The 24,881-nt window shown below is 45.4% G+C and overlaps 1 protein-coding gene across 1 annotated transcript in view; it reads left to right on the top strand.

Moving 5' to 3' along the window:
• The window catches only part of CACNA1I (calcium voltage-gated channel subunit alpha1 I), a 156,662-nt gene that overhangs the window by 77,638 nt on the left and 54,143 nt on the right, over positions 1 to 24,881 (top strand). Inside the window, exons 4-5 of the mRNA XM_031049972.2 lie at positions 7,844 to 7,941; positions 24,093 to 24,252. Coding sequence (XP_030905832.2) covers positions 7,844 to 7,941; positions 24,093 to 24,252 — 258 coding nt within the window. The remainder of the gene's footprint in view (positions 1 to 7,843; positions 7,942 to 24,092; positions 24,253 to 24,881) is intronic.

The raw sequence follows: 24,881 nt of genomic DNA, 5'->3' as shown, positions 1-24,881 counted from the left end.
TGATCAGGGGACTGGAGCACCTCCCATATGAAGACAGGCTGAGAAAGTTGGGGCTGTTCAGCCTGGAGAAGAGAAGGCTGCGTGGAGACCTCATAGCAGCCTTCCAGTATCTGAAGGGGGCCTACATGGATGCTGGGGAGGGACTGTTCATTAGGGACTGTAGTGACAGGACAAGGGGTAACGGGTTGAAACTTAAACAGCAGAGGTTTAGATTGGATATAAGGAAGAAATTCTTTACTGTGAGGGTGATGAGGCACTGGAATGGGTTGCACAGGGAGGTTGTGAATGCTCCATCCCTGTCAGTGTTCAAGGCCAGGCTGGATGAAGCCTTGGGTGACATGCTTTAGTGTGAGGTGTCCCTACCCATGGAAGGGGCGTTGGAACTAGATGATCTTAAGGTCCTTTCCAACCCTAACTATTCTATGATTCTATGAGGTACCTTTTGGGCTGCATGTGCTTAGCACACGCAGTGCAGGCTGGTGCCCTGTGCTGTCTTAAGCCCCTGCCTGTTCTGAGTGCACTGGTAAAGGTTGTGCCTTCTTACAGCTGTGAGCAAGTGAAGGAAGTGGGGGTATAGGCCACAACACAACTCTCCAAGCAGGGAAAAAGAGGACACCGGGAAGAAGTCTTTAATTTCTGTTATAGCCCCCTGGGCCTTTGGGTGCAGGTAAGGATGTGGCACCAGCTGGGGAGCTGCATGGTGCAGAATTCTTAAACATGTCTCTCCAAGAGCTCTGTGGTCCAAAGAGCTTGTTTGCATGTGCTGTCTGTTTTTTCTCTCCATTGGTACGTGTGCATCTCATAACTGCAGACTCAGGGTGGAGGCAGTAGTCCTCCTCTTTTGCCCAGCATCTGGGCAGACCTTGTCATAGTCTCCTGGATCCACTTCTGATGTCTCCAGGTAGGCTTGTGAGAAACTGAATGCAACCCTTGCTGGTGCCTGCCTGCTTACAGCTCTCCTTGTGTACAAACTAGGGGACTTCCAGCCTTAGCAATGGCTGATAAGCAGGTGTCCTTAATGCTACGTGTGCCCCATGCTCTGGCTCTTCACCTGTGTGCTTCTATTCCTGTGTCTCCAGAACTCGTGGTCCCTACTATGCAGGCAGTCTTGGGAACCTGTAAGTGGATTCTGCTGCCTGCTCTCCCTTTTTTGCACACCACAGACTGAGCTAATAACCCCTACATCCCATGGCCACTGCCACACCTCTGACCACAGATGGCCAGGACTGAGCTGATTTAGTGACGCACATGCAATAGCACAAACTTTGATTAGAATGGCTCATGATTATGAGAGGGGACATATGGGACAATTGGAGTACATTGTCCAGTTAGAGGACTGCCTTTTTTCCTTCTTTGCATTGTAGCCACGATCTTTGAAGGCTGAGCAGAGGCAGCGAGTCCTTCCTTTCATCCTGGTATGTACTACAGAGATGGGAGGATGTAGGGGTAAATCAGTCTCCCATTACCACCCCACAAAGTGCAGGTGGCAGATTCGAGCTGTGGGATGGCTCACACGTGGCTCATGTATTGGCGGGTTAAATGAAGAGACGTCAACTTCAACTTTTGGCACCAATATCTGAATTAAAAATTCAGACAGGGAAAACTGTCAGGCTTAGTCTTACGTTTTCCCTGTGACTCCTATGTCCTGGACCTTCAAAGTGGTAGATATTCCAGTTTGTGGAATTTGATGGCCAAATCAAGGAGCTAAGGACAGAATGACACATTCTTGTACGCAGAAGACTCTGGTTAGGTCACATCTAGTCATGGTATAGGGGTACATCAGGTTTATATCTCTGACATAGCTAAGAATCATAGAGTTATAGAGTGTTTTGAGTTGGAAGGGTCCTTAAAGATCGTCTACTTCCACTAGAAGAAGCAGAAAGAATTTAGAATAGAGAGCAACTGATCTTCTGCCTTGGTCACCCCAAGTGCTCATAGATGCAAGGACCAAATAGAAGTCCACAGGCAGGAAAGACTTCCCTGTGTGCAGAGACTTACAGCAAGCCTGAAATTGCAGCTAGGCAGTCACAGTCACAAAGTTTCTGGCTTCAGTGCCAAACCCAAATTTATCTGACAAAGAAATATGAATTGATTAGACTGCAGTTAATTAGATTTCAATTACAAGTCCCTATCAGAGAAGGGATATTAGACAGCTTTTGAATTTGACAAAAACATATTGGCTTTATGTCATAAGAAAAATACTGGCTTGGTATTTTTCATGAATACATTTTAAATATTATTTCTTGGCTCCTAATTTTCAGCAAATAAAAGTTCAGGAGCTAAGATTATGAGAGTTAATAAGTATTTAATAGAGGTATAAGAAGATGTAAATATGAAGAGGTAAATGGTAATGTTTGAACTGTTTTAATCATGGATTTCATTGAACTTAATTGCAAGGAAGCTGCTAACCAGCCACTGTATAAGTACATTATCTGGGGTTACATGTACAGCAAGATAGAGCCTGAATTTTCTATATCTGTTTTAAATAGTCTTAGGTTTTATTCCCTCATTCTGCTGGTCAGTCTGCTCTCCCATGCCTGGCACAGAGCCCCACTTGTCATGCATTTCTGCTGTTGGGCAATGAACATCACTCTTCTGAGTTTCATTGCTTCTGGAGAAGGGTAGAGTGTCAAGACAGATCCAAGCCTGCTCTTGAGCTCGCAGGTGCAGAGAAGTAAAACAAGTGCCTAGCCATAGCCAATAAAGCTATTCCACTTTGGTTGAGACCTCACGAGCAGCAAAGGTTTACAATGCTGGTGTTTTGCGTGCCCCCTTGTTCTCATGTGCTTGCTCTCTGCTCCAGTGGCTTAGAATGGGATGGAGGTACAGAAGACCGAGTGATTTCTGGACAGGGTCAATGTGCTAACAAATTGCTTACTTGTTCCCTGTATTAGCTCGGTCTTATCTCTGTGAAACTCAAGGTCACTTGTGTGTTCAGCTGAGCAGACTTACCTGGTATAAGCTAATGTTTATCAGCAAGGCAGAGACTGAGTTGGAGGACTAAGCAGGAAGATAAGAAGGGAAAGGGATAAAAGGAAAAAAGAGGGAAATGAAAGAGGAAAGAAAGGATTGGGAAAAGAATAGAAGGATATATAGATGATCTTGAGGTCCTTTCTAATCCTAACTGTTCTATGATTCTGTGATATGAAGGAAAATGGAAAAAGATGAAGTAAAGGTAAGGAGTGAATGGGAAAACTAGACATTATGGAGGAAGACTAAAATGAGAGGTGAAAATGGTTGCAGGCAGGCATGAGTCAGAGAGGAGTAAAGAGGGAGAGGGGTTTGGGTGGGATACCTTGAGAGTGAGGAGGGAGCCGGAGCTCTTGCTGGGTGGTATTCCTTACTGGGTATCCCCCCTGCTTCTGCAGGACCAAGCCCATGCATGCAGCCGGTGCCCCTGTCTCATTTCCCACCTGTCAACACTCTCACCATGCGCCAGCCTTGAGCACCATGGGGAACGATGTGTGTGTGCATCCATCCTCTCTCTCCTTCTACAAGACTTTCATGCAGAAAGTTTGAAGAAAATCTCTAGCTGAAGGAAGAAGAATTACTGTGTAAATTCAATTATCTTGACAGCTCAGTGCTCAAGTGGATCAGAGTTTCTCTCTGATTTAGCATAGTTCCAGCTTCCTAACCTGTCCCTGCACTTGCCCACCCATGCCAGAGGCTGTAAAGTACTTCAGCAGTTACAGAAATGAGATGCCTTTTCCCTTGGGAGAGATGCATTTCCCCCTGCCCCACCATAAGAGGAGAGGTCAGCTCACAACCAGAACAGGTCTTTTTTCCCCCCACATCCTAGGCTTTTACTGCCCCTGGACCTTAAAGAAACTAAAGCTTTTACAAACAAGACATGCTTGAGGTAGCCAAGAAAGAGAGGAGAAATAGATGAAGGGCCATCAAGTCCTGGGGCTACTCTCACTCGCGGCACCTAGGTGCCACAAATCAAGAGCAAGAGGCCTGCAAAGCTCCTGGGGCTTAATGAGTCAACTGTTTTGTATTAGCTTTAATGTTTCCCTGCTCTTGGTTTATGAACACCCAATGAACACATGGATCCCTGGGTTGCTGGTGTGATAAGGATGCAAGAACTGAAGTTTGTGTGTCTGCCTGAGAGTCCAAATAAGCACCATGTGCCTAATTCACCATAGCAAGATCCTGAGATACAGCCAGGGGAAAATGTGAACCTACTGACATAAATCTACTTTATGCAACAAGCCCCGTTGACTCTGTCAGTCTGTCACCAGCTCCGCATGTGGCAGTGGGAGATCAGGTACAGCCCCAGACCTTAGAAAGCGTGACGTGTACAGGGTTTCCAAGCAGTGGGGAGCAGGGCTGGCTGGAGAAAGTTAAGAACAACAACAAGCTGGGTTGACAATCTGTGAAAGGATGAGGATGCCCAGAGGTGACAGCAAAGTCACTTAAAAATGCCACTTCATTGGAGAAAGGAGGCAGTGTTTGGATTTGTTGGTTTTACTCACACAGATAATGTTTGGAGGTTTTTTTGTTAATTAATGGAGTTTCATTTCACCCCAGTCACCTGCAGCCCATTATGGTATGGGCATGCTACCCTTATGCAAAGAGAAGTGTAAACATCAGCTGATGCTAAAGCCATCACCAGGAACAAAAAGGCGAGAACAAGTGGCCCTATTGTAAAATTGCACTGGAATTGTGTTGGAGTTGTTTTGGATATGACCTATGTGCCTACAGTAAATATAACTCATCCACAGGGATTTAAGCATCCTGGATGCTTCTCTGTTATTACAGCCAAGACCAGGAGGCCACAGGAGGAACTGTAAGCAAAAGGGATCTGCTAAGTGAGCTGAAGCCCTGGAGCCTGCTAGGGCTGAGCTCATTTTTGCTAGAAGTTGCTGTCTGAAAAATTTAGCAGTTGCTCTTCTCTGACCCATGCTTGGGAACAGACTGCTGTGCTCATTGGCAGAGTGATTCACTGCTCAGCATTGTTTTTCTAGCTAAACTGGGATGTAATCACAGCAGATCTGCAGCCACCAAGAGCTGCAGGAGACTGGCTCACTTTCTGCATGAATTGCACAGCTGCAGCTAGAGTAGTATTCATCTTGCTCTCAAAGGACCCGTGCTCACTACTTTGATGATTATTAATTTTCTAGTGACACACAGACTGTGCCATATAAGTGGCAAGCTCATTACAGCTAGAAGAGGGCAGTGATGTGCTATCACATTATGGTTACTCCTGTTGTAGTGCCAGGGACATGCATGTAGCCACAAGAGGACAGAACTTGAAAGCTTTGTAAACAGAGGTTCTATTTTTAAATGACTTTTGCATGGCTAAGTCTAAGAAGCACTTTCACCTCTGCCTGCTGATTTCATCTCAGTTCTAGCACTGTGCTGCTCTGCTGTGCTCAGTTTCTGTGAGGGTCACGGTGTTCTTCAAGACTTCTCATTTAATCACTTGCAGTTCAGAAAAGACCACTTTCTGAAATGAGATGTACTTTGGGGCTATTTTCTTATTTGGCATCTGGCAGAGTGTGTTTCAGACTGTTTGCTACTGCTTGAAAATAGTATCTTTGCCTTCAGAGGTCTGGCCTTAACCCAGTGCTCTAGGGGATGTGTTTTTTTAGGAGAGGAAAAGAAGATCTGGGGGACTTCACCAAGCTTGGAAACCTTTATGTTTCTGTCCATATACCTACCCCTATAACAAACTGGAGTCTTAGGACCTCTTCAGTTATGAAGCTGGCTTTGTGAAACTGTGCTGTGAAGAGGTATTAACCCATGTCCTGGGGAGCAATACAGCTGTGTTCATACAGTGCTTTCCCCGTAACTGTAGTTCCAAAGTTGTAGCAGGTCTGTCTAATTCTGGAGCAACAACACATTGGTGAGGCAATTTTACTTTATGCTTTTGGAGCAGGGTTGATCAGTGGTTACTCAAGACCCTTTGCCCTGTGTTCATATACACCACACAGTTTTGTCATTAGTATGACGCCTGTAGTCATGTCTGTGCAATTATATCTGTGTGCATTCTTCTTCCTTTCATACATACTTCCCAGTTTCATTTGACTGGATCCTAAGCCTCTGTCTATCACTGATGCTTTTTGTAGTCTATCTAAGTACTGCTGCTTGGTTTGGGGTAGGCGTTTTTTGAGTTGCATTTTTTTGGGGGTGTGAATATTTTGATTATCTGCATGAAATCCCTCCTCTCTCCCTCTGCGCTCGGTGTACATGGAACTGACAGCTCCAGGGATGTAAATGAATGCCACTGCATTTCAGAAGAAGAATTATTTCGTGCAATTACCCTAAAAGTGCATGAGAGAACAGAGTGAAATGAACGAGGGAGAGAAAGAAAGAGAGCATGAGAGAGAATAATCACAACACTTCAACAAGTTTACCCCACTGTGTTTGAAAATCTATCACTCTGACAAGTCCCCTTTGTGAAAGGTGTAGACAGATAACTAGACATTTGCTCTTCCAGGTCCTTTTGAGTGAAGAGGGTAATCGATAGATCAGTCTGTTTCGTTCAAGTTTCGATTCAGTCTTCTCCCTTGTATTTCTTATGGACTGGCCTTCTCAACCTCTCAGGCTCTCTGATTCACTCCTCAGTGGTTCCTGGGAAGAAGGATTTGGATGGACTAGGTTACTGGACTACTGACTTATGGGTCTTTCTGTATAAATTTTAATGGTTTTGATTTGAGAAAGGGTGGAGTAACAAAAGGCTGAGTCCCCTGACTTCTTCCCCTTCTGAGCATGTTGATAGACCAAGGAAAAGGGAGCATTTTGTAGCTTCATTAATCACATCTGAGAAGAGATTCAGAAGAAGCAGTTTCTCTACTGACTCTGCTGCTATTTCACCTGTTGATGCTGTCACCCTCTTGACCCTGCTCTGCACATCAGGGTCACCCTGAGGAAGCTGATGGCAGCAGCCCATGTCTTCCTGGAGGCCTCATGCACCTATGTTCACTAAAACATGCAAAATGCTTTGAGGTCCTCAGATGCAATTGCTGGCCAGGGTAAATGGTGAGTATAATCCAGTTTCTCACTGTACTTTCCAAGAGGCAGGCACGTTACTGGACATCTGCCATACTGGGCAAGGAGGGGAGTGCTGGGCCACAGGATGCTAGGCCAGGTCACTTTTTTTCACCTGCATCTGTTGCTCTTGCAGCAAAGCCAATGCGTTAGTCATAGCTATTTGCACTTTGAGGTTATTTAGGGAGCATGCTGCTGGGTTAGGAAAGACAAGGTCTAGCATATGTCCTAAAATTAGGCTTTTCCCCTTTTGGTTGCTGTCAGAAAGGAGTGAATCACAGCTCTAGGAGAAGCCTTCCTGCCTAGGCAAAGCAGTTACCGCTTTAAGCAGAGAGCTTGCTTCTATGTGAGGTAAAACAGGTTAGCTGAAGCTGCCTCCAGGGACCTCATCCTGCACTGTGAGATGAGTGGAACAATGGCAGTATGCTGCTGTGCTGCAGGTAATGCTCAGTAAAACCAGCTACACAGCACTCCTCTTCCTGGCCTCATGGGAAAAGTCCACCCCACGTGCATGCCCTCGCCAGGAGTGCACACTCCTTGTTGGCGCAGCTTCATGCAGCTCTCCTTCCACCTGAAAGTCACAGCAAGTAAATGTTATCACAGCTGCTGGCCTGCATCCACGAGGTGCCCTTTCACTGCGCACTGCATGTTCTGCCAGGGCAGCCATGGTCTCCGGTCCTGCTCCTGGAGAGTTCCTGGAGGCTTTGGCTTTGCTCCCAAAGACTCAGGCTTTACCCCCATGACTTCCAGAAACCCTTCAATGAACAAATGATGACTCTATGGCTCAAATCAAAATGTTTAATTTTTCCTTTAAACTTTCTTCTTCTTCTCTCACTTTTCCCTTCTACAGGATGGTGGAGTACTCCCTGGATCTCCAGAACATTAACTTGTCTGCAATTCGTACTGTCCGTGTCCTGAGACCCCTGAAAGCTATCAACCGTGTGCCTAGTAAGTCATGCTTCCCTCCACACTTGCTCAACTTGAGTTGTGGGCAGTATGTGATCAGTAAGGCTGTGTGTGGTGGTGTTCTTCAGGTGGAGTTTCGGCACAAACTGAGTGGAGGCTGAGCATTCTATGTGCAGGCTTTCCCCCATCATGGCACAAAGAGTTGTCACTGGATGGGCAGGAAAACTACAGTCTCCTAGCATATCTGCCCTGGTAATCCTTTAGTGCAAGGCCATGCTCCTGGCTCAGGAGCTCAGGACGAGCAGTGTGCAGCAAAGGAAAGGGTTTTTTTCTTGTTCTTACTGAAGGACATCACAGATTTGATAGCATCTGTCTGAAGTGGGATGTGTGTGAGGTCTGGAGAGGGGTAAGCAGGGGGAATTGGTTTACTCGGGCTTTCACACGTTCTTCTGGATCCTCTCACATGAAAAATTTTCATGCCATTACAGTTTAGGGGTGTGTAGCACCAGCTGTTTTCCTTTCATTCTCACCCTGTGCTTTGTAATCTCTCTTTTATGCAGACTATTCCCCTGTCAGCTGGCGTGTGTGTGAGAGCCACGCTGAGCACCACTGGGCATAGATAGGGCTGCTGGGACTGCATGTGAGCCTAAATGTGTCAGTAGCAGAACTGCTGCTTGCTGGTGCCATTCAGATCTGCGATGCTGTTCCCAGCTCAGGTCTGTGTGCAAACCAGAGAGGTGCTACAGCCCTGGGGCATGTGCCATGCACATGTGTTATTCCCACAGTGGAGTTAGCCTCTTCATAACTCTTGCTTCCTCCCTTCCCAGAGGATGGGGACAAGACCAGCCTCATTGTTGTGAGTTGCAGTTTTTATTGGTGCTGAACTCTTTCTTCCCTTCTTCTTCTTCTCCTTTCCTTTACCTCTCCTGGTTTGTTTTTTTTGTTTTTAAATTAGTGTCATTCTCCTGCAACCCTGAAGTGAGTAAGCAGGCATTACTCTTGTTATTTAACTGAGGAAACATCAATGGAGGTGGCTCAGTCTTTGCTGTGGTTGTATCCAGGTGGCTGGAAGAGAACTGATGGGCAGGTTGCGTGCAGTTGGGATCAGGGGGTTGCAAGAGCACTGAACTGTGTCACTCTGATGTTTTTGGCTATTCCCTGTGCAAAGGCAGCAGCTGTCACACGCAGCCCTTTAGGCATTTCATCCACAAGTTTTTTTTCTGTCTTGCAGAATGGCAGGAAGCTTCTTTGCTCTTCCCTGTAATCTCTCTAATCAGGCTGTCTGCAGTGGTTAACACCTTGCTAGAGCCCTCCTAATCCTTCTCTTGAGCTCAGAGTTCTCTTTTCTTTTCCAGATCAGGAAAGTTTACACAGCTGACCTCACAATTTACATCATATGTTTTCCCTTCTGCCAAAGTCACCTTCCTGATGCTACCTATTTCTTAAACATGCTATGGAGGTAGATTTCAGGGTCTCTGGCTCCATGCAAAGCCCTTCTAGAAAAGGTCTTATCCCTCTTCCTGGGTGTATTTTTATCTCTGAGCAGCAGCTGAAAGCTGTGCTGGAGGAACTGAGGCACAATCCTATGTGACCAATGCGACAGGAGTGTAGCAGGAACAGGAGCAGCTGGTCTGGGCACCGAGCACACACCCAGGCACATGACAGGTCTACCATGGGGTGATAAAGATGGGAACCAAGAGCAGCTTTTTATCTGTTGCCTGTCAGCACAACATGCTCAGCCTGTCTCTGTCTCTCTGACCCTTATCCTGAGAGGAGACAGCTGTGAGCCAACCACAATCCATGCTGTGGGCATGAACCCCAGCAGTGGGGGGGACACCTCTTCTGAGAGGGGGTGGCCTGGATTGTGCATGGCAGGTTTGCCTCTTCCAGAGAGTGTATGGCTGGCTGTGTAAGGGCAGCACCATTCTCATGCTATGGCAGCCCCCTTTCCTCCCTGCTTCATAAGTTCCTGTGAGTCTGTGCTTAAAGACCACTTAGACATTGATCTCATTTATCAGAGTGATAGCCAGTTGACTCCTGCAGATGTCTGCCATGTTAATTGCTGGACAACAGCAACCAGGAGCAAAACTTGACTGACAAAAAGTCAAGGTCTTGTTTTATTTCTATTTATCTCTCAGAACAGCCAGAGTCATTCCCACACCAGCAGGAGCTGGCCCACCAGGGACCTGTTCTGTCCATGCAGAGGCACCAGGGATGCTTTCAATCATCTCATCTGACCTTTGCAGAGCACAGGCAGTTGAATTTCCTCTGGCTGTCCCAGCCGTGACGCTGCTTGTCTGCTCCTTTTATCAGTGTAAAACTTCACCTGTATGAAATTGATGCTGTTTTAATTTCCACTCTGGGGTTAAACCTTTATATATCTTTCTCGCTACATAAATCTGTGGTTATAATGCAGAAAACGTTTTGGAAGAAAGACATCCTGCCATTAAATAAAGGAAGAAAAAAAAAGAAAAGAAAAGAAATTGGATTCCCTGGGAGAGAGGAAGCACTGACTTGAGAGATGAAATCAGGAAAGAGGCTGTAAACAAAGGGTTGTGATAAATAGAATGAGCTGCATTGGAGGAAGATGCCTAGTGGGGTACAGCAAACATAATTAATGAGACCTATGGCCACAAATCTTTTTTTAATGTCTTTTTAAAGCTCTTCATTACTAATGTGAAGCAAGAGGAAAGTCTATTAGTGAGATATACTGATGATACCAAGCTGGAGGTGTTGCAGGTGGTAGCACAGAAAGTGGGAGATGAGACAGCAGGAGGTAGAGCGGAACTGAAGTCTTGGTGGGAGCATGAGGTATTTGGAGAGGTACAGAAAAATTAATCCCAGCGGCAGATATTAGGTCGTGTTCAGAAGGCTGTGATGGGACAATGTGGCCCAAAGTTCACTGGTGACCATTTCAAAGGCTTCCACATGGGCACTCAGGCAGGCACCAATTTCCACAGAGAAGTCTGGCCATGTGGACTCAATAATGGCAGTTTATTACCAGGAGAATGGACAAAGTGATTAGGAACCTGAATGATTACTGCATGAGTGGAAGAGTGCTACCTGTCTAGGTAGGTTATTTAGTGTCCAAAGAACAGTAACACTCTATTAACCAGCCAGCATTTGAAAAGTCCACATACTGAAAAGAGACATTTCTGGAGAAATCTGATGGAAGTTTTATGCTATGTGAAGCAAAAAAAAAAAAAAAAAGAAGCAATGCCAGAAAATTAAGGAGGGAGAAAATTGAGAATGACTCTAAGGATATAGTAGCATCATGGTAGGGTATAGTATAGTAGGATATAGTAGCATCATGGTAGGGTAGCATCACCTATTAAACAAGTTAAAGTTTGTATTCTTGGCAGGGCTGAAGTTTAAATACCTAAATTGGGTTATGTCTAAATTCTGCTTACCTGTGTTCATTCTTAACACGTTACTGAAAGCCTTTCCTTACAGTGAAACTTGTGAGGCTTTGAAACAATATCCCACAAGGATCTGACAAATAGTATTTGTCATCAAGGGATGAGAGCTCCTGTAGAGACACTTCTAGATTTCAAACTTCCTTGCTTTAGGGTTAGAGCTGAACTTTAGCTACTGTTTATCAGTGGTCAATTGCATTTGTTGCAGTTCTCAGCAGGATGCGCTATTGACCATTCCAGATTTCACTCCTGGATGAAGTCTGTGGCTCTGCCCTGTATGATTGTTCCTCCGTTCACATGTCACCTTTGAAGTGTACTAGAGAAAACACGAGGCGCCCTAGTTTTGTAATACGTATCACACCTTCATTAGTATTCCCACTTATCTCTTGCATTCCTAACTATAGCCTGAGGAATGCTGCCTTCTGGGGGTTTGTTTGAAAATACATAAAACAAAAAATTAGTGATTGTTCTGGTCCTACTACCATGTGATTCAATTCCATGGCTGTGAGCTGATGTGGGAAGCCCCAGGAGTCACTGAGCAAGTGTAAAGAGGAATAAAAATGCTCTCCAGGTCTCTGCCAGCAGTAGCTGCTTTCTGCTTTGGACATGTCTGTGTCTTGGGCTTGGGGTGATGTTCCACATCCATTTTATTATCCTTTTGCGATTGTGTGTCAGGTTGCTAGGTGAAACGCTGTTTCTGCTACTTTTTTCATCCCTTCTTTTCCTGGCAAGGCATAAGGCTGGGAGGGGGGAGGCCGGTTTTGTTATATTTCTGTCTACTTTTGAGCAGGGAGTCTGTAGTAATTTCTGATCATTTGAATTTCTTTCACTTTTATTATTACACCTTTTTGGCGTTGGAGCAGAAAATGTTTCTTCAGTTTACTCTTTCTTGTTGCATTGGTCTTGTGTTTGATGCCTTCTAGTTACCACTTAGAATTTAGTAACTGATTCATCATTTGGAAGCAGATTACTTCAGTTGAGCACACTGTACGGAAGTGAAGGAGTCTGTTGCAGAGTGTTGCATGGCAACTTTATTGAATAGAAAATGTAAACGTGTGCTAATACCTGGTGTGTAAGTACAGTAATATTTATGTGGAGGTATAGGCATTTGAAAGATAGAGTTATATTCTTATTACTAGCTGTGCAGGAAACAGAATATCAGATTTGTGGGAAGTCCTGCTCTTTTTAAACCTATTTATTCTCAGAACAAGAATAAGCATTTCCCATCATTTTAATATTGATTTATTCTGCCTAAGTTTAGGTGGTTTGTTTGGCTTTTTGATGGTCTTTTTGTATACTTTGTTGTGACAGAGAAGTATAAAAATTGAAAAAACCTCAGCCATGCCATTCTAATATAAAGATGCTTTTCTCTCCTCTTGTCCTCCTTTTTGTTTGTTTTTTTTTTTTTTGCTAAATGATGTTTGTTTCATCAAAACACTGAAGTGTTTCAGTTTCAATAAAACAGCATTTTTTTCTGGTAAAAGTGATGTGTAGGAAAATCTTGGTCCAGCACCATTTTTCTTTATTAAATATTGCTATTATAGTAGCTCTATGGGTCCAAAGAGACTGGAGTTTTCTACTTATCTTTGATAGATCTCAGAGATATAAACCAAGGCTTGTTAGTTTAATGTCTCATATTTCAGACACGGTGAGTGAGGTGCAGTGAGTGTCACCAGCAGACTCAACTGACATCTCCTAACTCTTAGCCCTACATTCAGTTCCTTAGACCAAAGCACCAACATAAAAACCAGTTTGAAGTAGCTGAACCCTGGCATGGGAAAAGCACAAGTTTTGTATTTATATGCCTTCCTTAAATCTGTATTGCACTCCGAGCTATCTGTATTTGGTGCTGTAACAGTGCCTAAGACAGAGTGGTCTGTCTATGAACCCTACACTTGGCACAGGGGAAAAGTGATGACATTTACTTCTCTAAATGTGTTTTTGAAGAACTGATTTCACTGATGAGCGTGTGTGAAATTAGCTTTTGACTGAGATATATTAGGCTGTAAAGCAGTCTCATTTACAGCTAGATCAGACAAAAAGCAAGTGCATTTGACAAGCCCAGTCCTGCTGTAGCAGCTGGAAAGGAAAAGGAATTATGAGATTCTTCTTCTAAGACCCCCCTACAGGGTCTTTGCTTCAGATGCTTTGGCCTTTCCGAAAGAGGATTGTCACTTGTTCTCTTCCAGCACTGATTCCCTTTCAGAAATGCACTCTTCCATTTGACTCTTTTGGATGTACATTTTTTTTCTCCTGGTGTCTCTATTTGGGAAGTGATAACTTAAACTCAGGTATTGTGTTTTCCAAATATTTAAAATTACCCCATCCACAGTATAATGTGCTCTGTAAATATTTATTGTCACAACTCAGTAACTCATAAACTGTCTGCAAATGTGTACACAGAGAGATGTATGTGCATGCAGCCACAGCCCTGAGCAAGTTAGTACAGGGACAACAGTGATGTTATCTTGCACCATCCATACACAAAAGTTAAGAGGTCAAAAAAGATTTTCTTTCCCTGGTCAGGCCATGTGTGTCTCAAATGTCTCAAAGATGAAGCTGCCAGCATTCTGGAGGCTTTGTCCCAGGCAGGCAGGCAGTGAAAGGATAGAGGAAAGCCAACAGGGAAAGGACTTGACTGACAGGGTAGAGTTCAGTCTGTATACTTCCTTCCCAACGTAATGCTCTAGCCAAGTGGAGCAAAGCACTGAAGAGAGCAATGTGATTTATGCCTGGAGCAGCCCACTAAAGGATGCCTTTCCTCAGAGAGGGAGCAGGTTGGAAATGTAACTCAGAGTTGTACTTTTCTGTATGTGAAACTATAAAGTCAGTTGAGCCCTAAGTCAGACAGGCATGTTCAGGATACATATAAAGAGTGTGAGGAGGAGCAGAGCAGTATGAGGATCAACAGATTAGGAGAGCAGGAAGGAGCAAGGCTAGAAGGAGATGTGCACAGGGAGCAGGCAGCAGGGTTAGCTGGGCATAGCACGCAAAGGTGTGAAGTACCTCTGTGTATAGGATAAAACAGAGAAAGTGGTGGTGGAGGGAGGGAGAGAAGGGGCAGAAACTGAAACAAGGACAAGGACTGGTATAAAGAAAGTCTATTGATTCTCAGGTAAATACACTGGATGGGTTTGCAAAACAGTGCTTTTCTGGGGCTATTTTACAAACAGAGTGGTCTTTAACAGACCCACATCTTGTCATGCTGGAGGAAGTCTTCAGTCACTGAAGACAGGCTCCAAGTTTATTTACTTCTTGTTTTATGTCAGTGCCATTTTCCATGTGCATTCCATGGTGTGCAATGTATTGCCATGTGTTAAATGGGTAATCAATGTAAATTTGGGAGAAGAAAAAACAACACAAAGGGAAAAATATGTCCCTGTTGTTAGTGTAGCATCATAGCAGGAGCTGGACAACACTAAAATGCAGGAAATGCAGATCTGTTAATGCTTTGTTTTGTGCCATGCATTGCTTAGTCCATTTTTTTTGTGGTCACAGGTCATAGGAGAAAGTAATTTTTCTGTTTCTGAGCAAGTCTGCTCGATTTCACTCTTACTACAAACAAGCATTCCAAAGTCACAAATTGTGTGTTTGTAGGTTGTCAGATAGGTTTAAAACCATGAGATTTGAAAAAGGAAAAAAAAAAAAAACAACATTGCATATTGTTTTAATTTTTCCTGTGGCTTTCAGATCTTTAGACCAGTGGCTCAGATCTTGCAGTCCTCTTTTTTTTCCCCCATAGTAGTGAGGAATAGAAACTTCTCTCCTTTTACTGTGATCCAAGATTGTCAAATCATAGCAGGATTGATTCCTGAAAGGTTTATGCCACACATCCCAAGACTCCTGACAAAAATCACCAGAGTTAACAGCAGCACTTTGGAGTTTGTGTTATTGGAAGTAAAGCAAGCCTGAAAAAACCCAAAGAAAAACCAAGCAGAAAATATCGAACCAGTCATAAAGAAACCTTTGCTGGAATCTGTATTTGTCCTTTTCTCTCCTGGGGAACCTGCACAGCCAGAATATTAAAATCCTCAGTGCCTTGCAGCTCCCATTGTGACAGTTTTGCTGCCTGTTCAAACAAGCTCAGCCTCCAGTGTACACGGTGCTCTCGAAAGCCCAGCCACGTATTTTGCTGCCTAAATAGGAGCTGAGCTGTTTTGCAAAATCTATCCCATGGGGCCTATCAAGCAGTGGATACCATGGAAATGTGAGCAATAATGACAGTGTATTATGGGGTGAAAGATAATGTCATATTACACTAATGCAAATTATACTTCGTGTGTGTGGGCAGGGTAATTTACAACCATAACCTTAAATTTCTTCATCTTTGCGTATTTTGGGCCCAATTCTCCTCTTCACATGCATTTTACCTAATGTCATGTTACTGCCTGCAGTAGAAAGAAACATGATTCATGCTAGTGACAGCAAGAGGAAATTAGCTCCCTCAAATCTTAACCAGAAGTTGCATGAACACTGTTTTACATAATATTTTGCATTATTCTGTCCTACTTACCCAGCACTAGAGATGTGTAAAGAATTTGAGGGTATTTATAGAATGGAGCCTTGCAGCCATGGTGCTACAGTTACCTTTTGTCCCTGGTGTTGGGTGACCCCTGCAATTCTGAAAGAAAACACTGTATGTTTTTAATAGGGTTTTCACTGGAAGTGAAGGCAGTCATCATGGCAGTGATAAACGGTGAGAAAATTAGATGATCAGTGAATGAACAACAGTAGCAGGTGGTAGTAGGTGTTGCTTATTAGATGTTCAGTATTAGAAAAAAGAACAGAACAGTAACAATCCCCCAGAGGCACCTCTCTAAGAAATCATCTGTCACCTGGCATCACTCTCCAAGACAAGGTTACTTAACTGCCCAAAGCTCGCAAGGGGTTAATGGGGTGAGAGACTGAAGAAGGAGGCTCCTAACTGAGACCTTTGCCTGCATCCGTTTCTGCTCAGGTCACAGATTATGTAGCTACTAACACATAATCTGTGCTATGGTGGCACATAATGAATGTGTTTGTGGTGGATGAGCTCTCTGTTACTATCCACGGACCTTAGCTGTGCTCACAGCACCCTGAGTACAGTGCATCTTGCTGCAGAGCTGAGCTGTCTTTTTGGATCACAGCAAAGCTTGGACCCAGGCACCTGTTTTTCCAGAGATGTCAGCATGTAAGTGTCAAGGTCAATACTCTGGATTTTGCCTTCATTCTGGAGGACACTGTAACCGTGGGGTCAGGTCTGCAATTAGGAGGTCTCATCTCTGGGCTTACTTCTTCTCCTGGCAGCTCCACTTGCCATTGCTCTGGTTTCTGCTCCATCTGTAGGGCTGGTTAGGCTCCTGCTCAGTGGGGAGGAGCTGTTCTATGCACTGAGTCTTGGACATCTTGAACAAAGATGAGAAATATTAGTGGTCAGGACGGCTGTATAAACCATCCGTCTTCTGTGAAAGGCTTGGAAGGTGCAACTGTACTCTGCAAGCCACAGTTCATTTTTGAATGGACTTTGAATGAACCACAGTTCACTTTTGGTGTTATTTATGATCTGGTGAGAAGATACTTTCCCATGACCTTGGTGTATACTTCTCATGGCATTCTCCAAAGGTTTTTGGTTTGGATTTTGGGAAATTTTTTTGTTTGGTTGGTTTAGGGTTTTTTTTTTTATTTTCTTTTGACATCTTGATATTCTTTTTTAGAAAAAGTTCTTTAAGAAGAGATCCTTACTAACGTATGCTGGAAGCTGTTTCTCTGTAGGATTTACTGCAGGTCTCCAGCAAAATGTGCCAGTAACTACTCATGGTGTGAGCTAGGCCAGGGCTCCATGGGACTTATTGCTGTATACCATGCTAAAGAGAATTACAATTTTCAAGGTTGCTGGCACTTTAGTATACTAAGTCTCACTAGGAAGGGCCTATTTCCTTGATGTGCGTATGGCACTTGATGGGCAGGCAGGAAGGAAATCTCTCAGGGATTAAGAATACTGGAAATCCTGTTCTGGCTCCGGCACCTGAGTGTGCTGAGCAGTGTGCTGAGCATTGTGGCTATGCAGCACCCGTGTGGGTTTTTTCTCGTCTTCCCCCCAAGGATAACAGCATGTCTCAGGTTTCATTTGCACTCCCTTTTTGGCAGTGGTTTTAGCTGAGCGTATGTTGGGAAGTCTTGTAAGTGATATATTTTTTTAACTCCTCTTCATTTTGATGCTCATGTTGCCCTGACCTGATCCATCTAAGGTAAGCGTCTTGTTCTCTGAGTGAAAAGCATGAGGTCTGTGTTAGTCTCTGGCTCCCAAGGGAATTGTTTTTACAGCTTTGGTGCAGCCTTGAGAGAGCTTTTTCTCTTACATCAGTGCACTTTAAACCTACTCTGGAGAGCTCTTCTTGTCCCAGAAGGGTGAAGCTGTGACCGACAGTATTTTCCTAGAGCTTTAGTTTCTCTTTGGGCTACCTCAGGCTTAAGCTGAGGAGTACTTTGAAGGTAAGGACTGAGGACACTTAATGCTTGAACTTGATTCAGTATCCTAAGGGAAGTCACTGCTCCAAGGTGAGTAGCTTATGCTACTGAGAAAATGAACAACAGCTCTTTGTACTGACTGAAGCTTTGTAAGTGCTGGAAATGTCATGCTTTGATATTTTCTGCGGTCAAGCTGAAGAGTGACAGAGATTTGGATAATTGGAGATGAGGTTACCAACAGGTTGTACAGAATGAGGTGTCTGAGCTAGTCTGAGATGCCAGAAAACTGCTTGTAGGCAAGGTAAGAATGGGGTGTTGCTGAGGAACTTTGGGGTGCTCCTAAACTATGGATCATGCTGACAACCGGCAGGTGCAAAAACCCCAGCCCTAAATTTATCCTATGAGCATACCAGAAGCCTGAGAAGAGGTATCAGTGGAAAGACTCTGCTTGCATTTGAGCAAGGCCAGTGTTTCACATTCATGTCTGGGGCAGCTTTTACTTACCAGTAAAGCCAGCTGAAGATCTCTCACTACCTTGCATTGTCATCTGGATCTGTTTTTCCGTATGGTTTGTTTAATTTGGGTAAGGCCAGCCATCTGGTCATGCTCTCTCTTGCACTGCTGCAAAGCAGGGGGTGATGGCCTTCAGTGTGAGTTAGACTGGCTTTGCAGCTTGAGGAGAAGGCATCTGAAGCTGAGCACCGGCTGTTCCAGCCCAGCTCCTCTTACTTACACTTGTGTTTGCAGGAGAGGCCTCAGGTAGGAGGAATGCAGCAGAGGGAAAAAGATCTGAGTGGTGAGGGGAGCTGTGTCTTATAATAAGGGTGAGCTTAGCAGTGCATGCGCAATTGATCCGTTTCTCTTTGCAGTAGTTTGGCTCCACTCTTTAGCTGATGTAAATGAAATGACAGCTAAGCCTCAGATCAGCAAGAGGTCAGTGAATAGGGTCATAAGTTGAAGCACCAGCTTAGTGCTTCATGCATATAGACTGAGGTTGTTCTGTCTACAGGGGTCAGCCACAAAAAGGAGGTGTATCTCTCTGTGTGTGCTTTCTGCACAAATACAATCTATCTGCTGGAATGGCTCCTCAGTTCTGAAAATTCCTATAGAGGAGCATGCACAGGAAAATCTTGCCAACCCCATGCTAGCTGTGTGGACTGCCATGTGTCCTGGGGCAGGGGAGGAAGGAAAGAAGGCACATTTGGACAAGTGGCCTGGCTGAGGAACAAGATGATGCTTCAGTCTCTGGACTCTGCAAAATGTCCTGCCAGCTACAGTCACAAGTGCTGATGGGGAAGAGATTTGCTCCAGTTAAAATGACAATTGGAGGCTTGGCCCATGGTGCAGATAAGACGGGTGCTGAGAATTTCTGGGTTTTTTTCCATCTGATTTACTCTAAGCAAGGGAACAATTACCTCAAACTGCAGTCTCCTTTTGACTCTGCACATTAGCTTTATCTTTCACTGTAGAGCTGGAGAGGACTCAAAGGTGGGTGAGATATAAGAAACTAGAAAAAATGAGGTTTCTCACCCTCTCCTGAGCCAGTCTTCCATTCAGATCTCAGGGTGATTAATGCTAGAGAGTAAATTAGCTTTGCTGTTGGTCCTAGCTCTTGGAAAGAAGCAGGTGGAGAGAAGGTGAAGTAACAGAATGATGCTGAGCAGGAGCAGGGTGAGGTAGTAGCGAGCTGGGTCTGGCTGCCTGGAGCTCACCTCCTCCCCAGGCTTGCCCTGGCTGCTCACCTCACTTTCCCTCACACATGCCAGGCGAGTCTGCTTAGCTGTGATGGCCAAGGTAATCAGGGTTGATGGCAAGTGTCTGGAGGGAACTGTGGTCACCGTAGCATCTTCACAGTTTGTCAGAGAGGGCCTCTGGATGCCGTTGGGGTGAGACAGAGGATCTGCTTTGCCTGAACCCAGGAGAGCATTCAGTGACTTTCCTTAGGCTTTTGGCTTTGCTCAGCTCTGTGCCTCCCTCTGGTAGCTCGCTCCTTGACAGTCCTCTGACCCTCCTGCTGCTTCTTATCCCTGTGATGTGCCTTCCCCTCAATGTGCACTGCCCTGTTGGAGCAGTGAATGTGTCTCCTGTGCTAGTGGCTTCACTCCTGCAGGGTGTTCTACCATGAGTTTTGCTGAGCACCCTTCCCCACCCCTCGCCTAAGGACATGGGTGAGCAACAGGGAAACATAATATGAGCATCATTTCATCAGGATTCTGCCTTGGATGCCCCCAGCCGTTGCCGTTTGGTTTCCTCCTTTGCCCAGGTCTCCTCATAAGTGGGGAAGAGAAAAGGTCTTTCAGAGCCCACACCTGGCACTCATGAATATTTCATGGTTTTAGCTTTTCTTCCTCATGAAGAGCAAAACCTTTTCATATTTGATGCCCTGGAAGCCTGTTTGGTTGCTGAATGTTGCTTCATCAATGCTCTCCCTCCCTGATTTTCCTCCAGACTGCCCAAGACCCTCTTCCTTTTTCTTCTCAGGGAATGTCTCTTTTTTTCAAAGGCTGCTTCAGAAAAGGTCATTGTCCTTTTCATTTTCCCTCCTTGCTGTGAGCCAGCATGGCTTCTGCTCTGCCAGTGATAGAGGACAAATGGGGATGCGGGGAAAGGCAGCAGTGGTGGAGGGGGGAGGCTGGGAGATGTGCACACGTATGCTGTAGAGCAGTGCAGAGACAGATAGAAGATGTGGGCACAGCAAGAGAAAAGTAAAGGGGCAGAAGGCAGGAAGGAGGCTGCAGCAGCACTTTACAGAATAGCCTTCCGCAAAGGTTACAGTACCTTCCAGAAGCTGTCATGCAAGATGCACCACTGTTGCTGTGGATGGTGACTTGTCTGGTGAAGGCCCCGTGGAAAAGAGGTGTCCCAGTTCTCCAGGGCAAGATGTTCCCAAAGCTGCTCTGAAAAGTATGCTTTTTGCCCAATGCCATTGCCCCACAGCTGCTTTACAGACCTTGAGATCTCAGCCACCAGAGTCTGCAGTAAATCATCAGCCTCCATCCTTGTGCTTTTCAGCCTTGCTCCCCCTTTTCCCTACACCTTGTGAGTGCTTGAGGAATCAGAGACTGTTTGCAACTTCCTCCCTGTGCAGACCACAAAACACACTGTTCTTTGGGTCCTGCCAGAGTGGGGCCCACCCCCTCCTGCCCATGGCAGCATTCAGACACCTGGCAGTGAGGGTCCTTCCTTGGATACCCCCAGCAGATGCACTGGTGTGGCTGCTGGACCAGCCCATCCCTTCCTGGGTCAGTGGGACTGCAAAGCCCCTGCAATGGGCAGATCCACACAGGTCTACTGGCCCAAGAGGGGACTAGAAGGCTGTGAGGGCTTCCCCCTGAAGTGTCTGTTGGAGCTGCCAGACGTGCAGGAAGGATACTGCCAAAATGACATAGCAAAGGGTGCTCAGGGACTCTGGCATGAGTACTGCAGGCAGCTGGGAAGGCTAACAATGGAGAGAACAAAGGTTGTATTGGCACTGCCTTTCATCTATATAGAAGTTGGATGAGTGAGTAGAGTACTCTACTAACTGGGCAAACTCAGTTAGGAGGTCCATTTGATGGAAAACTGATGCCTCTGGTGAAAATGGGTTTCCAGAGCAATTGCTTAGCAAAAAAGCAAAAGAGGCTTTGCACAAAATGAAATAATGTATTTGGTTTATAGGTTGGCCCATAGGAGAATTGTAATCAATGTTTGGATGGGTGGAGCTTCAGCATTCTTGCTTTTGGTAGAACCAGTCTCAAAATGTTATATGCAGTGTCAGTATCTGTGCACACACAGGGGTGACTGTTTAACTGGGAGAGTTTCTAAAAGATAAAAGTTTGGTTTCATTTGGATTTAGAAATGGAACCCACCAGTGTTGAAATTATTTGTGATGTGGAGCAGGTGCCAAGTGCTAGGGCCACCTTCCTGGTGGTCACCTACCTGGCATGGGGCCACCTGACAGATTTTGGATTATGGGCCTAGGTACCCCAAGAAGGCCAAGCATGAAGGCAATTGCAGGGATCCTGAAGCTGTGGATAGAGATCCTGCACCATCAATGGAGCTACTTGGAATCAGGATGGAATATATATGGGCAGGCAGGATGTTTCCAAAGAGAAGGCAGGCAAGTTTTGCAAGTTACTTTTCTTCACTTGGAACATGGACAAAATCAATTTTTGCAAATTCTGATCCAACAAATGTGTTGTCTGTAAAATTCTGGTGGGGATGCCTGTTCTCCGTGTTCTGCGTTTCAGCATAAGGGCAGTCTTATTCTTCCCATTACCTCTGCTCTGAAATAAAGCTAGCATCAATTGATCTTAAAAACATCATTCCCTCTTGCAGCACTGCTGGCACAACTTCTTGTGTTGCTTGGCTCTCCCTAACGTAATGACCAGGACAGTTTATGGGAAGTACCAAGCTCTTGCTGTGAAGCAGCATTAATGCTGGGAACATGCTGCACTGCAGTGAGGTTGTGTGGCCTTAAAGCTGAAGTGTTGTGCAGAGCATGGCTCCAGAGCCTGGCAGGTCACAGCAACAGGCAGCAGGGCACTGTGGCTGTGCTGTTGGGCTTTGTGTGGTAGCAGATCAGGAAGCTGTCAGTGACTCATGGCGTGTCCGTGATCCCCAGCGAGCGGCTGGAGCTCTGCCGCTGCATAGCTCATTTCTTGACGTGCTGTCTAGAAAATGCCTTAACTGGTGATTGGTGATAGAGCTGGGCAACCAGGCAGGTGGGACTTAGCTGCTGCTCCACAGTCTGGCCTTAGAGCTAGTACCATCATTCATTTTCCTTCATGAATCCATGTAACTGACATTAAGCATCTCTCCTACGTATCATCTACCTCCACTCCTGTCTCTGCTACCCTGATCTGCTTCCAGAACATTCCCTCTTAAACTAAACCAATCCCCACCAGGCACTCTTCTCTGTCTCCTTTCATAGGGAAAGGACCTTAAGGTCCTCCAGTTCCAATGCCTCTGTGATGGGCAAGGGCACCTTCTATTAGACCAGGTTGCTCAAGTCCAAGCTGTCCTTGAACACTGCCAGGGATGGGGCAGCCACCACTTCTCTGGGCAGCCTGTTCAAATGCTGCCTTCAGCCTGTTCTGGGCAGCCTTTCAGTGTGCATGCACCCCATGCCTGCATGCCTCCAGCAGGTACCACTTCCTTCCACTCTCTGCAGTGTGAGCAGCCTGGGAAACAAAGATAGAGCGTAATGCACAGCATTATGTGGCTAATTACTTGATGCTGGGCACACAAGGGGGATTAACTTGTGCTTCAAAGGGCTGTCAGAGAATCCTAAGCTTATCTTCTCCTTTTTCCCCTTCCACTGCCATCTGAAGTAACGAACTGGTTATACATACCTAATTAGCTAATTATTTGCTGGTCTACATGGAACATGTTCAGTGAAGGAATTCCCTGGACCCCTGGGAGAGGGATCTCCATGGAGGCACAAGAGACAATCACACGAGGTGTGTGCTGTGGTAAAGGCAGTACAATGATGCTCAGGAGGATTTCTAGACTTTTGCCATCCCTGGAGAGCAGAGGAAAAGTCATTAGCTCCACAGTGAAAGGAGCCTATCCTCACCCCAACTTGCAGCTGTGTGAGCTGGAATGCCAGGGGAGAAATAAAACCATAGAAATAATTAATTAGGTAATTAAAAGTAAAAGGGGTTTGGAAACATTTGCACTGGCCAGAGGTACTGTGCTGACAGCATTTTGGGCTTTGTCTGCTACTTGTGCACTTCAGCGCTGTTGTGGAGGGAGGACTAGCCTAGAGAGGAGAGTGTGGTCTCCATGGCTTGTCCACTAATGATACTGTCACTGAGAAAACCAACTTATGTCAGTTTATGTGGGCTGGATAGGTTCATGCTGTTATGCAGGCTGGCTTGGTCTGTTGATGTAATTCTCACAGGTTGCAGTGTACTGTTTAACTGGGATAATTTTCAGTCCAAGACAGTTGAGGATGCTGCTGTTGAGCTGCTGCGCACCTTTGGGACAGTTGTCACTCTCTTGCCCTTCTGCAGGGAAGTGGGAGAGAAGGCTATTGGTCAGATAGCTGATGGTACCAGCTTTTCTCTTTCCTCTTTCTTCTTGCTGCTGCAAAGGCCTAGGGTTAATGGATCATGGTATCATAGCAGGTCTGCTGGCTGCCTGTCAGTAGAGGTTAGGACAAGAAAGGCTGACAATCATGAATCTAGCCTGGTTTGGGCAGTAATTAATTTCTGACACTGCCTTTATTTTCATGTGGCTTTTTGTGTGTGTCTCCTAATTTTTCGTTTCCTTCCTTTTCTCCTTTTCTCCCTTTCTCTCTGTCTCTGCCCCACACTTGCTCCTTCTGGTTCTCTTCTCCCCCTGCAGGCATGCGCATCCTTGTGAACTTGCTCCTGGACACCTTGCCCATGCTGGGGAACGTCCTTCTTCTCTGCTTCTTTGTCTTCTTCATCTTCGGCATCATTGGGGTGCAGCTGTGGGCTGGGCTGCTCCGCAATCGCTGCTTCATGGAGGAGAACTTCACAATGTGAGTGCCTGAGAGATGATGTCTCCTTACTTTCTTCCAGGAACATTTCTCTTTCCTCTTCCCTGCTCTCTTGTCTTCTGCTGCCTGGTTCTCTGCTGTTGGCAGAGGTGTCCCACAGCCGTGTTAGTAGAAGTGAGAGTATCTGAAAGTGAAGAATGGCTGCTTGAATGGGACAAAAAGAAAACATGGGGAAATGTGGGCACAGTTCTGGCAAAAAGAGCCTGGACCACATGGGTTGATTTACAGGTATCTGAGGTTTATTATGAGGAGGTCAGGGGAGAACCTGCAAAGCAGGTGGAAATGGGGTGGAAATGCTTCTGCCTGTTACGTATTCTCTGATTACCCTGCTGGAGCGGAGAGCATCAGTTCCAGGGCACAGCTCCTCCTGTTGACTTTCTGGCTTTAGCAGATCTCAGGCTTTGAAATATCTTCTTAAAACCATATACTAATCCCAGGCAAGCTATCAGTTTAGACTACTTAAAAAAAGCCCTAAAGCTGTAGATCAGTTTAGACTGATTAAACAATTCTGAAGCTTTAGATCATCTCAAATTGGAAAAAAAAAGTTAAGTGTGAAAATATAATCTGCAGAAGAGCAGTGGTGTTGAAGAGTAGGAGCTTAAAGTAGAATG

Source organism: Melopsittacus undulatus, chromosome 5 (assembly GCF_012275295.1).
Source record: "Melopsittacus undulatus isolate bMelUnd1 chromosome 5, bMelUnd1.mat.Z, whole genome shotgun sequence".
Lineage (NCBI taxonomy): Eukaryota > Metazoa > Chordata > Aves > Psittaciformes > Psittaculidae > Melopsittacus > Melopsittacus undulatus.
The sequence above is the reverse complement of the archived record's forward strand: the minus strand, read 5'-3'. Positions and strand labels throughout refer to the sequence as shown.